At 31.3% G+C, this 12,958-nt stretch overlaps 3 protein-coding genes across 6 annotated transcripts; 1 reads left to right on the top strand and 2 right to left on the bottom strand.

Annotated features, from left to right (window-relative positions):
- Positions 1 to 92: 92 nt before the first annotated feature.
- On the top strand, positions 93 to 5,361 carry RpI135 (RNA polymerase I subunit Rpl135). Of its 2 annotated transcripts, none has more exons than XM_031972906.2 (16): positions 93 to 295; positions 380 to 712; positions 1,128 to 1,367; positions 1,447 to 1,766; positions 1,848 to 2,107; positions 2,188 to 2,430; positions 2,509 to 2,786; positions 2,855 to 3,052; positions 3,122 to 3,229; positions 3,388 to 3,564; positions 3,634 to 3,848; positions 4,135 to 4,273; positions 4,346 to 4,502; positions 4,582 to 4,835; positions 4,906 to 5,070; positions 5,143 to 5,361. In XM_031972906.2, exons 1-16 carry the CDS (start codon positions 227 to 229, stop codon positions 5,350 to 5,352), a joined length of 3,366 nt encoding a protein of 1,121 aa, XP_031828766.1. In that variant the 5' UTR covers positions 93 to 226; the 3' UTR covers positions 5,353 to 5,361. The 2 variants fall into 2 exon arrangements, with proteins under 2 accessions (XP_031828766.1, XP_031828767.1); XM_031972907.2 differs by lacking the exon at positions 93 to 295 and having other exon boundaries at positions 380 to 520; positions 591 to 712.
- A 143-nt stretch (positions 5,362 to 5,504) lies between these two features.
- On the bottom strand, positions 5,505 to 10,148 carry VhaSFD (V-type proton ATPase subunit VhaSFD). Of its 3 annotated transcripts, none has more exons than XM_031972908.2 (11): positions 9,997 to 10,148; positions 9,212 to 9,359; positions 8,982 to 9,063; positions 8,642 to 8,831; positions 8,342 to 8,560; positions 7,330 to 7,425; positions 6,773 to 6,978; positions 6,606 to 6,690; positions 6,123 to 6,529; positions 5,932 to 6,045; positions 5,505 to 5,854 (listed from the first exon to the last, which is right to left on the bottom strand). In XM_031972908.2, exons 2-11 carry the CDS (start codon positions 9,267 to 9,269, stop codon positions 5,761 to 5,763), a joined length of 1,551 nt encoding a protein of 516 aa, XP_031828768.1. In that variant the 5' UTR covers positions 9,270 to 9,359; positions 9,997 to 10,148; the 3' UTR covers positions 5,505 to 5,760. The 3 variants fall into 3 exon arrangements, with proteins under 3 accessions (XP_031828768.1, XP_031828769.1, XP_076223389.1); XM_031972909.2 differs by lacking the exon at positions 9,997 to 10,148 and adding an exon at positions 9,427 to 9,678; XM_076367274.1 differs by lacking the exon at positions 7,330 to 7,425 and having other exon boundaries at positions 9,997 to 10,147.
- A 125-nt stretch (positions 10,149 to 10,273) lies between these two features.
- On the bottom strand, positions 10,274 to 12,930 carry Nle (notchless protein homolog 1). Its single transcript, XM_031972911.2, has 6 exons — positions 12,206 to 12,930; positions 11,884 to 12,123; positions 11,560 to 11,813; positions 11,253 to 11,490; positions 10,954 to 11,175; positions 10,274 to 10,455 (listed from the first exon to the last, which is right to left on the bottom strand). Exons 1-6 carry the CDS (start codon positions 12,576 to 12,578, stop codon positions 10,316 to 10,318), a joined length of 1,467 nt encoding a protein of 488 aa, XP_031828771.2. The 5' UTR covers positions 12,579 to 12,930; the 3' UTR covers positions 10,274 to 10,315.
- Between the last annotated feature and the right edge of the window lie 28 nt (positions 12,931 to 12,958).

Below are 12,958 nucleotides of genomic sequence, written 5' to 3'. Positions count from 1 at the left end.
TAGGACAGTATCAAATCAAATTTAGATCCCTCTATTTTTATCCCTAGATTCTAATGTCCAAGGGAAAACTAATTATAACAAGTAGGCAACACTGCTAATAATGTTGTGGCGCTCCACGTGAGTGAAATGCATTCGTATGAAGCACGTTTGTGTATTATTACAAATAAATTACATTTAGTGTTATTGTTCTTATTTTAAGTGGACTATATTTGTAACAGATATAAAAATGTTGGTTGAGCCGAAATTAACAAACACTTCAAAAAACTTCGGTAAACCACCAGAGAACCAAAATCTCGTAAATATAAACATTGCTTTTATTTAATTTTGAAATTTCTTTTAGATAAAATGTTATCACTAATCCAATTTTTACATATTCTAGTTATTGCAGAGTTTAGGAAGTCCGCACATAGATTCTTTTAATTACATGTTAGAAGATGGTCTCTCAGAAGGTGTTAGAGAGAATCCCCTTGTTTATATTCACCTTCCAAATGAAGATAAAGTAGCTCTATGGGTGGATGATGTATCTATTCATCAACCTTCTATCCCCACAGGGACTATTGGAGTGAAAAATCATAAAATTTATCCTACAGAATGTCGTCAAAGAGGATGTACTTACAAAGGAAAAATAACTGTTAAATTGGGTTGGTCTATCAATGGTAAAATTCAAGAAGCTCTTGAAAGAGATTTAGGAGAAATTCCAATTATGGTTAAAGTACGTAACACTGCTATAAACTTAATAATTGTTATATTAGATGTTTCAAATATACATTAAGATATTTTAAAAGGTCATGGAACAGTTCAAATAGAACAAATATTGTCTTACAACTTTATATGTTATGTATTTTTATATTTCAGGATTAACATTTTAAAATTATAATATAATACTAGAATGGAGAATAACTCTTGTATAATAGTAGATCAGTCATGGTACATTTAATGTTAAACAAAAGTAGAAATTAATTGATAAGTAGTTTTTCTTGCATTCCAAAACATATTTTATAAAACCAGAAAAATTGACACTATTTCAGCTTATAACAAAGTTGAAGCTCTATATAATTGTTTTTAGTAAAGCATTTCAATGTATATCTGGAACACCTTGCATATCTAATTTATATTTGATTTTATAGTCCAATAGGTGTCATTTGAGTAAAATGAGTCCTAAAGAATTAGTTAGTCATGGAGAACATGAACAGGAATGGGGTGGATACTTTGTCATTAAAGGACTAGAAAGGCTTATAAGAATGCTTTTAATGACCAGGAGAAATTATCCCATAGCCATCAGAAGATCAGGATGGAAAGCTCGTGGAATACAATTTAGTGATCTTGGCCTACAACTAAGGAGTGTACGTGACGATAATACTGCAACTGTATGTATTTTATATAATAAAATATATAACACTTTTTTTAAGTTGACTAAGTAATATTATTAAAATATATGTTTTATAGAACAATACATTACATTATGTAACCGATGGGTCTGCAAAGTTAATGTTTACACATAGAAAAGTTTTGTACTATGTTCCATTAGTCCTGATGTTCAAATGTTTGATAGATGTTTCAGACATTTTTATTTATAATGCGTTAACAGCTGGTAATAATGATCTGTATTATAAAGGTTGTATTTTAAATATGCTTAGAGAAATTCATGAACAAGGTCTACACAGTCATGAAGAATGCAAGGCTTATATAGGAAGAATGTTCAGAATAAAATTTTTTGAATTACCTCAAGATGCTACTGATATAGATGTTTGTGATTTTATCATTAAGTCAGTATCTTAAATATATTATATGTATGTGTACGTATCGCTCTGTAGAATATTATTTTAAATGACAAGTACTATTTTCAGGCATTGTGTAGCAATTCATCTAAATGATCCTCTAGATAAATTTTATTTACTTGTTTTTATGACCAAAAAGCTATTTTCTCTTGCAAACAATAACTGCGCTGTTGAGGGAGCTGATGCTGTGATGATGCAGGAATGCCTGCTTGGTGGTCATTTGTACTTACAAGTATTGAAAGAGAAGTTACATTCTTGGCTAACTGGACTTAAATTGGGTATTTTGAAACGTGCCAGAAGTGCGGGCAACAGATACACTTTAAGCATACGTAAGTACTTAAACAGTTGTATAACTATCATTTTGTAAGTAGTCATGTTTGAAATTACATTATCTTTTGTATCTGTATAGAGGAAATGTTGAACATAATGAAGCATACAAGTTCACTTGAATCGCAGATGGAAAATTTCTTAGCCACTGGAAATTTAAAATCACCAACTGGTTTAGGACTTATGCAAACTAGTGGCCTCACAATCGTTGCCGAAAACATTAATAGAATGCGTTACATGAGTCATTTTCGTGCAATTCATAGAGGTTCTTTTTTCCAGGAAATGAGAACTACAGAAGCTAGACAATTATTGCCAGATGCATGGGGTAACTGTTTACTATAATCAAGGGTATTCATATTATTAATACAATAATAGTTGGTAACGATTTAATACTCAATTACAGGTTTTATTTGTCCTGTCCATACACCTGACGGTGCACCTTGTGGGCTCCTGAATCACTTAACAATGAATTGTATCATTACAAAACATCCGGATCCCAAATTAAAAGCTAATATTCCTATAGTATTAATGGATCTTGGAATGGTTCCTTTATCTATTGCTGACAACTGGGACAATTCATATGTTGTAATGTTGGATGGAAAATTGATTGGAGTAATAGATGATAGTATAGTTGCTAGAGTGACAGATAAACTTCGATTACTTAAAATAAAGGGACAAGAAGTAATATCTGAGTTTTATTTGATTAAATTATACATTTGAATTATCTTAATTAATCGTACATTTTGCAGATTCCATCTACATTAGAAATAGCTCTGGTGCCAAAGAAGAATGTACCAGCTCAGTATCCAGGATTATATTTATTCACAAATCCAGCACGCATGATGAGACCAGTGATGAATTTAGTTGCTAAAAAAATTGAATATATAGGAACATTCGAACAAATTTATTTAAATATTTGCATCACACCTGAAGAAGCTTATGAAGGAGTAATAAATCATGCATTTCTGTATCACTTTCTATTGTTTAATAAATTCTTATGTACTTTATTATTACAGTTAACAACACATCAAGAATTGTCAAAGACAGCTTTCTTAAGTAATTTAGCAAGTCTTATTCCAATGCCAGATTGTAATCAAAGTCCAAGAAATATGTATCAGTGTCAAGTAAGATATTTTACAATATGATTTAGTAACAATTTATCCGTATTTTATCCATTCTGTATAACATTTATATGTAGAATAGAATTAATTTGTATTAAAACGCGAGATTATTTACGATCATCTTTTCTCAATGAATTAATAAACAACATATTATTTTATAGATGGGTAAACAAACAATGGGTACTCCATGTCATACATGGCAATTACAATCAGAAACTAAATTGTATAGACTTCAAACACCTGCAACACCACTTTTCCGCCCTGTTCATTATGACAAGATTGATCTTGATGACTTTGCTATGGGTACAAATGCAATAGTGGCTGTCATTTCATACACAGTAAGTGAATAATAAAACTTGAAGTGCAATGTTGAAAATATTTTTAAATGCTGTATGTATGTTTGTTAGGGATACGATATGGAAGATGCAATGATTATAAATAAAGCTGCTTATGATAGAGGGTTTGCGCATGGAACAATTTATAAATCTGAATTTGTAGATTTAAAAGATCAAAAAAGTTATTTTGCACGAAATCCAGATAAACCGGAACTTGCAGAAAAATTGGATACTGATGGTCTTCCTATACCAGGTACTATTCTCTCTGAAGGTGAAGTTTATTACTGGTAAGTTATTTTAATTTTGTTTACTACGTTACGAACGCCGACATATAATATGTAACATGTAACACTGATTGCACAAAGATAATAGTGGTGCAAGTGGCATATCTCACCTATTTTTATAAAAATGACAAATGTTGATAAAAATATACATTTTGAATCATTTGTTAATAAAGTATATGTTAATAAAATCACCTGATACAGTAAAATATAAATTGCAGTGCCGGCTTTAACGCGTTAAAGTTACTAACGTTTTTAAATTAATAGTAACAAGATGAATTTATTTGAATAGTTACTACGATGCGGATCAGTCTGCATACATTACTGGTAAATATCATGGCAAAGAGGATGCTCACGTTGATACTGTAAAACTCTGTGGTAGTTTACATAGTCATGTTCCACGCAGGGCTTGCATTACTTTTCGCATTTCGGTAAGCAGTATAGTTTTTCATATTACGAATTAATGTATATTTTGTAGCTATATTAATCATTGCAAATTTTAGCGTAATCCAAGTGTTGGAGATAAATTTGCTTCTAGAGCAGGCCAAAAAGGAATCTGTTCTCAAAAATGGCCAGCAGAGGACTTACCATTTACAGAAACCGGGTTGATTCCTGATATTGTATTTAATCCTCATGGTTTTCCAAGTCGTATGACAATAGGTGAAGCGAATTTTATTTCAAAATGTTTATTCCCATGTTTAACAAATAGTAATATTATAATTTATGCATATATTTGTAGCCATGATGATCGAAGTAATGGCGGGAAAATCAGCAGCAATACACGGTTTGGTACACGATGCAACGTCTTTTCGGTTCAACGAGAACAACACAGCGGTTGAATATTTTGGAAAGTTGTTAGAACGTGGCGGTTATAATTATTACGGTACTGAAAGAATGTATTCAGGTATAGATGGCAGAGAAATGACAGCAGATATCTTTTTTGGAATTGTACATTACCAACGATTGCGGCACATGGTCTCGGATAAGTGGCAAGTAAGTAAATTTGTAAGTTTATCCTATTACTTCTGAAATTAACTTAAATAACAAATTACATTATTTATAGGTTAGAAGTACTGGTCCAATAGATGTTTTAACAAGGCAACCTATAAAAGGTAGGCGAAGAGGTGGTGGTGTTCGATTTGGTGAAATGGAACGAGATTCGTTAATATCTCATGGCTGTTCATTCCTGCTTCAAGATCGTCTTTTCCATTGCTCAGATAAAACTACGGTATGTTTGTAATTTTGTACTGTTTTTGTTAGTTAGTAGAATTATTAATCATAAATATCATTACTATTACAGACATTAGTTTGTCAAAAGTGTGGAACATTGTTAGGTCCAGTAATGGAAGCGTCTTTAAATGCATCAGGATTTGGCGGTAAAACAAGATGTCGTCTTTGTGGCGACGATGAATCCGTAAGGGAAGTTGATATACCGTACATCTTCCGGTACCTCGTAACACAGTTAACGTCTTGTAATATTAACGTAAAATTGACATTTGCAGAAAAATGAAAAACGAAACATTTAAATGTGTCTGCTTTTTTTACCATTTTCTATTAATAGTAAATAGTAATACTTTATTTTCTCCTAACATTCCGTTAAACATCTTAATTACAAATTCTGTTATTAAGTATAAATACACTCGCCTTATTATCAGGATAATATCGTATTTCTACATTTATTATAATCTGTACATTTGAATTGGTTGATACCGAACCGAATGAATTCTTATTGTGTACATTTTGTATCTACAGATATTTATGTTCGAATACAAAGGAATGTATTTTTCAATGGAATTTTACTTCCAAACATTTGCTATATTGATTTTTACACGCAATAAAAATATATTGTAGGGGAGGAAATATAGAAGGAAGATAAAATATACAGATTTTAAGCCAAAGGTAAAGATTACATGTGTGCTTAAGCTTTTGCTGGTACTTGTGTGCCAGGTTTGGCCCCTGGAGCACCTGAGGTTCCTGTTTGCTCTTTTTCCAATTGTTTTCCTAAGTATTCCCTAGAAATTAAATGTTCAAACATTTAATGTTAAATAATATTATCTTCTCAGAAATAATATAGATTAGAATTACATACCAATTGTGCACCATGAGCTTCTGAACAGCCAGAAGAGCTTCATACCTTACGTTGGGATCTTCATGTCCTAGCAGCTGCATTACTCGTTGCTTACCTCCAAGTTGTTCAATTATACTGCAAGTAATTTCAAAATTTAATTGGCAAAACATACTATAAATGGCAGTAAGGTGAACACATTTCTTTAAACATACTGTTTGCCACGTGGATAGTGTCTTACGTATTCCCCAATATCAAAACTTGCTACGCTAAGGACCAACGGATCTTTACTAGTTTCCAACAAATGGATTAAAATACGTAACAACTCGTAATTCTTCTCATTAAGCCGGCTGGCATTCTCCCGCCAGAATTTGCCAGATTTGTGAACGGGAGACCATTCGAGGCGTCCAGATTTCACTTCGGTCGAATATTCATCAAAGGAACTCAAATCTTGAACAGATGCTTGCAACTTATCATTTAAAAATTCAATATCACCGGTAATATCTTCATCGTCGAATTTACGTTGTCCCAAAATAGAAAGTTGTTTCAATACTTTGCACTGTACCATTGCAATACAATGTTCTTTAGCAACTTGTCCATCTTCTACTTTTTCAATAAGATTCTGTGTAATATTGATGACAAATAAATACTACATAAGAAAAATACTTGCACTATACAACTTATATTATATAACTTACCCTAAATACTGCTAAAATAATACGTGTTACTTTCTCCTTCACAGAATCGCTTAATATATCTGCTAAAATGGGTATAACGTTAAATCTACAAAATAAATAATTATTGTTACAATATTACATATACAATGAATTCTCATAAATCTATAAGTTCTATAACATATACGTACTTGTTCATTTTTTCTGCAAGTAATGGATTGAAAGTAAGTACCCAGAGGCAAAATATAAGTTGGTATTGTACTTGGAAGTTTACTCTGCCTGTTAAAACGCTAAGCAAAGTAGAAATTCCATCTACAGATACAAATGCAAAGCGATACTCGTCTATGCGAAGCATCATTTGCAGGCATCGTGCCACAGATTGAATGTATTCGTTATTCTAAATAAAAACGAATGAACATATATTACTGTAAGTCATATTTAAACAATCAGATGAAATATTGTAATTATGTGTGCGCACAAACATAATGAGATAATAAAATGATCACTAATTAATATTTTATGTGGAACTAGTTATCATTCTTCTTCTGAAATATAGGATAGGTAGTTAATATTTATAGTTAGTTACTTTCATCTTAAATGGTAATAATTCCATATATGGATGAAAAAGTTTTATAGAATACATTACTTACTGGTCTGTAAACTAATTGTTATGTATTACATATTTATATTTTATACTTATGATCAAAGTAATTTAGATATATTAACAATCAGTAATTATAAAACCAACCATGTTCACTTGTTCATGTAGTTCGTATGCCTCATTGTCTTCAATATTATGTTGTTCTACTTCTGCATGCAAGTCAGTGTCTTGAAGAGCCTCCAACTAAAACCCATGTCACTTGTACATGCATTTAAATCTTTACTTAATTTAGAAACATTTTCTATTTATTCTTTACCTTGCGAAAAGCAACATGGATCTTCTGCATGGTCAATTGCAATATACCTAGATTTCTGCAGTGGTTAGTTGCATTTATTGTTTGATAATATCTTTGTATATTTACTTATACAATTGTATAGATATGTATATGTAAAAATGATAGTTAAAATGGATAAACAATAAAATAAATAAGAATGAATAACTTCCGGAATTGTATGTTAAATAATGTTACATGAAATTGTAATGTGTTATAATTTAGTAAATTGTATCATTTATAGTTTGTTTCTTATTTTTTCGTCAAATTGCAGAAGCATAATCTATAGGTAAAAATAAAAAATAGATGTTATATGAAATTTTTCTGTAAACACTTTAGTATAATGTTATAAGCAAATATTGAATGCAGGTAGAAATACATATGCAATAACAAACTGTATTTGCTCTATATGTAATAGATATACACAATGTTTAATAGATGTTTCTTGTTTTAAAATGATTCAAAATGATATATAGTTAATAACATTAATAGCAGTACTATAAATATATTATCCATATGTAAACACAGACTAAAAAAACATAATCAATTCTTTGTAATAAAATGTATTGTACAGCAAAACTTTATACAACATCTTTTGCGTTTTTTTCCTTTTACTTATAAATTATGTTCCTGTAGTTGATTAGGAAAAACAGAAGACAGTTTGTATAATGAAAACCCATCACCTGCATTGTGCACACACATAACTATAATCTATAAAAATAAAAGCTAAGCGACAAAAAAAAGCAGGTAATACAAAACTTCTCTTCTTCCAATTCATTTTTATTCCTTAATTCGAATAATTTAATAAACACATATGTTTGGACTTACACTAAGTTTCAATTGATCCTTGAGCCATGTTAGATAGAACTGAAGATCGGTCTTTTCCATCAAATCGTGACTCCAACAAGCAAGTTTAGCAATAATACGAGAAGTCATATTCATAATAAAACCATCCTGTCTATTTAATAAATTTAGGAAAGGTCCCCATACTGATTCTCGTTTGCGATTTGAATGTTCTTTAAAAATTTCCACACGACTACGGTCTTCCTGAATTGCAGAGATATAACTTCTTAGAAATATTTTATAGACTAAATCATGTATTTCATAATACTATATAAAATGATAAACCTGAAGCATATCATCAATCATTGTAAGAATATACTGAATGGTCTGATCTTTTGAAACATGACCCAGTAAATTCAGGAAGGTTTTAGCAGCTTGATGAGGATTTTCTTTTAATTTTGCTTCCCTGACACTAGCATCAGTTGTATCAAAAGCAACTATAAAATCATAGTCTTCTTTTGATATCATTTGAGACCTATAAGATGTGACATACAGTTGTATAAATATTTGCATATTTAAAAAGAAAACTTACATTATAAATTCTAGATTATAAAACTGCCATTATACATTGGAAAGATTTTAATATAGCTACCATTGTATTAAAATCAATACTTTATATACTTACTGGAAATACGATTGCCAGGTAATTCTTTGATTTCTAATATCAGCAGCCTGTTGTTGAAGAATACTTGTGGCTGCCAACATATCTAAAATATTGTGAATTTGATTATTGTAACAAATAAAAGAATTATAAAAAATAAGAAAATTGCAATGCTTTGCAAATAACATAAACACATTACACTTTTGGGAGGGGCAATGTCAAATTAACAAATAATTGTGTTTTGAAATAATTACCAATTTTCTCATCCTGCAGGACTGGTATCATCTCTTTAATATGCGCACGGTCCACCATTTTCGTTGTCTTTCCTTAAAATCCTTCTATTTCAGTGAACCTTTGTACGAAAATTAACTTCTTTCCCTCAGCAACCCACACCTCTCTCAGCTGTTAGATCACAAGACTAATGTATAACCAACTCCTCTCAAACCATAAACCAAATGTTCCTAACTACCGTATTAAGTCAGTGGCGTCTAATTTACTCCCCTCACACTAGTAATTCGAAAACAACGTTCCCCACTACTCTATTCATAGCTACTCAAGATTGTGTATGTGAGCAGTTTTATGTAGTGTTCAATACAATAGGTAAAAGTAAATATGGAGGGGATAACTTTTCGTGAATGAAGTGTCACCAAAGTACCCGCGAGTATCGATTTAACACCGATTTAGCACCCTTGAAATAAGAGAACGATAAATTGTTTGTAGTTGATACATGTTACATATCTATGGAAAGTTGGGGGGTTGGTACATGGAAAATGCAGATTTGATTGGTAAAAATGAAATAAATATAACTAGTGACGTAACAATATATGTAGGTAGTATAGAGGTAAAATCTTACTAAAAAGTTTTTATATTCTTGTACCCAAATTAAAAAACTAGTGGTATTACTTAAATCTGGGGTGTCAAATTGGAAGCTCGTGAATTCCATAGTGACTTTCCCCTCACGGAGAGTTACCCTTTTGACATTTAATACTTTCACCTGTTTGTTGGGGGCATACATGAAATTGTTCACATAAATACATACTTAACACAGGTACACAGTGTCGGGCAGCTCCAAGAGTAGGATAGTAGGCAACCACTAATCGCGAGTCACTAGTATGAGGGGAGTGTGTCATTAGCAGTTCGATGCCTGACTTAAGTAGAGACACAGACGAGATATAGGGTAGACATGACAAGCAACGTCAAATTTTGTCACATGCTCTCAGGGGTCCCAGGACCCCCTTGCCATTTTCATATCACGCCCTGTCATATCGACTTAGACTAAAATTACATGGCAGTGCTATAAGTGATAGGAATCAGAATTAAAAATATTGAAAATTTAAATTTATTATTATCTACATCATTTAATTCTGCCATAATCTTAAAACTTTATCCTTTCCACCAGATGCAACACGTAATCCATCTGGAGACCAATCTACAGCATAAACTTCATCTGCGTGACCAGGTAGATCTTGACAAAGCTTCTTTGTCTTCATACTCCATACTAAAACATTCAAAGGAAATGTCAGCATAAAATTAAAATTGATAGGTGAATAGGTGATTGTATTTAATATTTTCGTTCGGGTTAAGTTTTCTTATAAATTTATCAATAACTGTACTCTTATTTTACCCTTATATTCCCTTCTAATCCCTTTTATTTTATTTAACTTAATCTAATCCTATTTACATTATTTTTTTTAGGGACTTCTCTTTTTTATACTTATTCATTCATCCTCTTCTTCTTTTTCATTCCCTTTATTACCCAATGAAATTCTTTTATTAAAATTATCTGAAACTATTCTCCCCTATTCTCCCTATCAATTCTCTTGTTTCTTTTCTCCCTCCACTGACACAACTTCCAAAACATATTAATCACTTTTTTCTTCCCATTCACATATCTTGTATTGTTCTCTTATCTCTAACAAGTACTTTCACTCTCCCATTTTATTTTCCAAGATAAAATCTCATCACTATTCATTATTTTGAATAAAAACTTACTAACCTTTTAATGTAGAATCTGCACTACTACTAACTAGTAAACGGGAATCCGCACTCCATGCAACTGAGTAGACAGCTTGTACATGACCTCTCAATGTAGCTATATATTTTCCTGTATTAGATTCCCACAATTTTATAGATTTGTCAAAAGAAGCTGATGCTATTATCCGACCATCAGGTGAAAATTTTACATCGTTTATTAATTGTTGATGGCCAGTCATCCGTGCTGAAATGTAAATTAAGATTTACAGATGAACCTTTCCTGTTCTATATAGTAAATAATCTATAAGCAATAAATAATACCAATAGGTTTTGTTTCTTTTTCTGGCTTCCAAAGGAATAATGTGAAGTCATCAGAACCAGATACAAGTATTTCTTCATTAATAGATTCGTATTGCATTTTTGCATGTTTTAATTTATTCTCTGTTTTATCTGACTTTTTTTCTATATGAAAAGGTCCAATCCTAAGCACATAGTCTACGTTTAAGGCTAATGTATTCACCCAATGTGCATGACCCATTAAGGTCCTACATAGGATTCCCTAGATGTATTTATATTAAGTTTAATTAAGGAATTCATAATACAACGATGTAGCATTTGCAACACTTACATCTTCAGCTCTCCACACTTTAATAGTTCTATCTTGAGATGCAGAATAAATAAGACCACTTCCACCCCATTTGACGCATGTTACACTTTTAGTATGACCAGAAAGAGTACGAATGGTCTGGGATCTTACAGTATCCCATATTCTTAGGTCACCATCTTTGGAAGCACTAACTAAATATTGACATTCTGGATTTCGATGAAATGGTTCCCAACATAAAGATGTAACCCACATTTTGTGAGCTGACATTGGTTTTCCTAGAAATTCATACAAATTGATGTTATAAATGAAATTTCATACTTGTGTGAAGTGATCTGATATCCTTACCTATTTGTTTGCCTGTTTTTGGATCCCATAATATGATTGTTCCATTTTTACATGCAGAGACAAGCTTTTTTCCACATGGAGACCATGATATACACAAAACCCAATGTTTATGACCTTCACAAGTAAAGTGTGGTGTTTGTGTATAAATATCCCAAAATCTAACTGTAGTATCTCCAGAACCACTAGCTAAATTAGATCCATCTGGTGAAAATGCAACTGATATTACAGCTTCTTTATGACCTAAGTAAAATAAAATAATTTTTCAAAATGTATCAACATAATTACATTTACAATTAAATGTATAACAATGTAAACAATATACCTTCCAATGACCCAGTACATCGAGTAACTGCTCTAACTTTAAAAATTGCTTGTGGTTGATATATAATTTCAACCACATCTTCACTAATATTATAATTTTCATTAAGGTTTTTTTCTAAACTTTCTGTAATTTCTACATCATTCACATAAAATGCAAAAGGTACTGGCTCTTCATTATTCAAAAGAGCATTGCAGATTGCTTGCAATTTGTCAATAGAAATATTTACAGGTAAATCTAATAAACCACCTGGTAGTATTTCACCAGTATCCGATTTAAAACGAGATAAAACACGTTTGGTTTCAGTAATTTCTGAAAGAGAATCACCACTATCTTTCTTATCCCCATTCTCATTTTCAAATTTTCTTTTACTCATTGTAACACATACAGTTATTAGATATTTGATTAAACAATATTAACAGTCACGATGTATTAACTTAAGTGTATATTATTAGTTCGTTTTTCAAACGTATACATATTTTTACATTTATATTATACAAGTAGTCTTGTGTAAAATATATCGTACTACTTTTGAAAATAAAAGTTCAGTGTTCCATATCACGTGTAGGCTACATTACTTATTTGGGGTTATTAAAAAAATAACGCCACCTTTTCAAATACCTATGACCTATGTGATGACACAGAGTAATCTCAATACTTACAGACTTAAGTCTATAATGTAGTTCTTCTGTTCACCGTTCTCTAAGTATAGAGGGCAAAACAAAACGTCTGCTCTTTTTACACAATCGGTATTTC

The sequence above is a fragment of the Nomia melanderi genome, chromosome 4 (genome assembly GCF_051020985.1).
Source record: "Nomia melanderi isolate GNS246 chromosome 4, iyNomMela1, whole genome shotgun sequence".
Taxonomy (NCBI): domain Eukaryota; kingdom Metazoa; phylum Arthropoda; class Insecta; order Hymenoptera; family Halictidae; genus Nomia; species Nomia melanderi.
Note: the sequence above shows the minus strand (reverse complement) of the source record. Positions and strands in the feature narration are given on the sequence as shown.

Bases quoted from the DNA above. Each gene is read 5' to 3' on its own strand.
- Nle (XM_031972911.2), bottom strand. From the start codon at position 12,578: ATGAGTAAAAGAAAATTTGAAAATGAGAATGGGGATAAGAAAGATAGT. The intron at 12,124-12,205 runs GTATATTGTTTA...TATTTTACTTAG, and splicing joins ATGTACTGGGTCATTGGAAG to GTCATAAAGAAGCTGTAATA. The intron at 11,491-11,559 runs GTAAGTGTTGCA...AAATACATCTAG, and splicing joins AAGTGTGGAGAGCTGAAGAT to GGAATCCTATGTAGGACCTT.
- VhaSFD (XM_031972908.2), bottom strand. From the start codon at position 9,269: ATGGTGGACCGTGCGCATATTAAAGAGATGATACCAGTCCTGCAGGAT. The intron at 8,561-8,641 runs GTTTATCATTTT...TCTGCAATTCAG, and splicing joins TGATTGATGATATGCTTCAG to GAAGACCGTAGTCGTGTGGA. The intron at 6,530-6,605 runs GTAAGTTATATA...AATATTACACAG, and splicing joins TTATTTTAGCAGTATTTAGG to AATCTTATTGAAAAAGTAGA.
- RpI135 (XM_031972906.2), top strand. From the start codon at position 227: ATGTTGGTTGAGCCGAAATTAACAAACACTTCAAAAAACTTCGGTAAA. The intron at 296-379 runs GTAAATATAAAC...TACATATTCTAG, and splicing joins CACCAGAGAACCAAAATCTC to TTATTGCAGAGTTTAGGAAG. The intron at 1,368-1,446 runs GTATGTATTTTA...TATGTTTTATAG, and splicing joins GTGACGATAATACTGCAACT to AACAATACATTACATTATGT.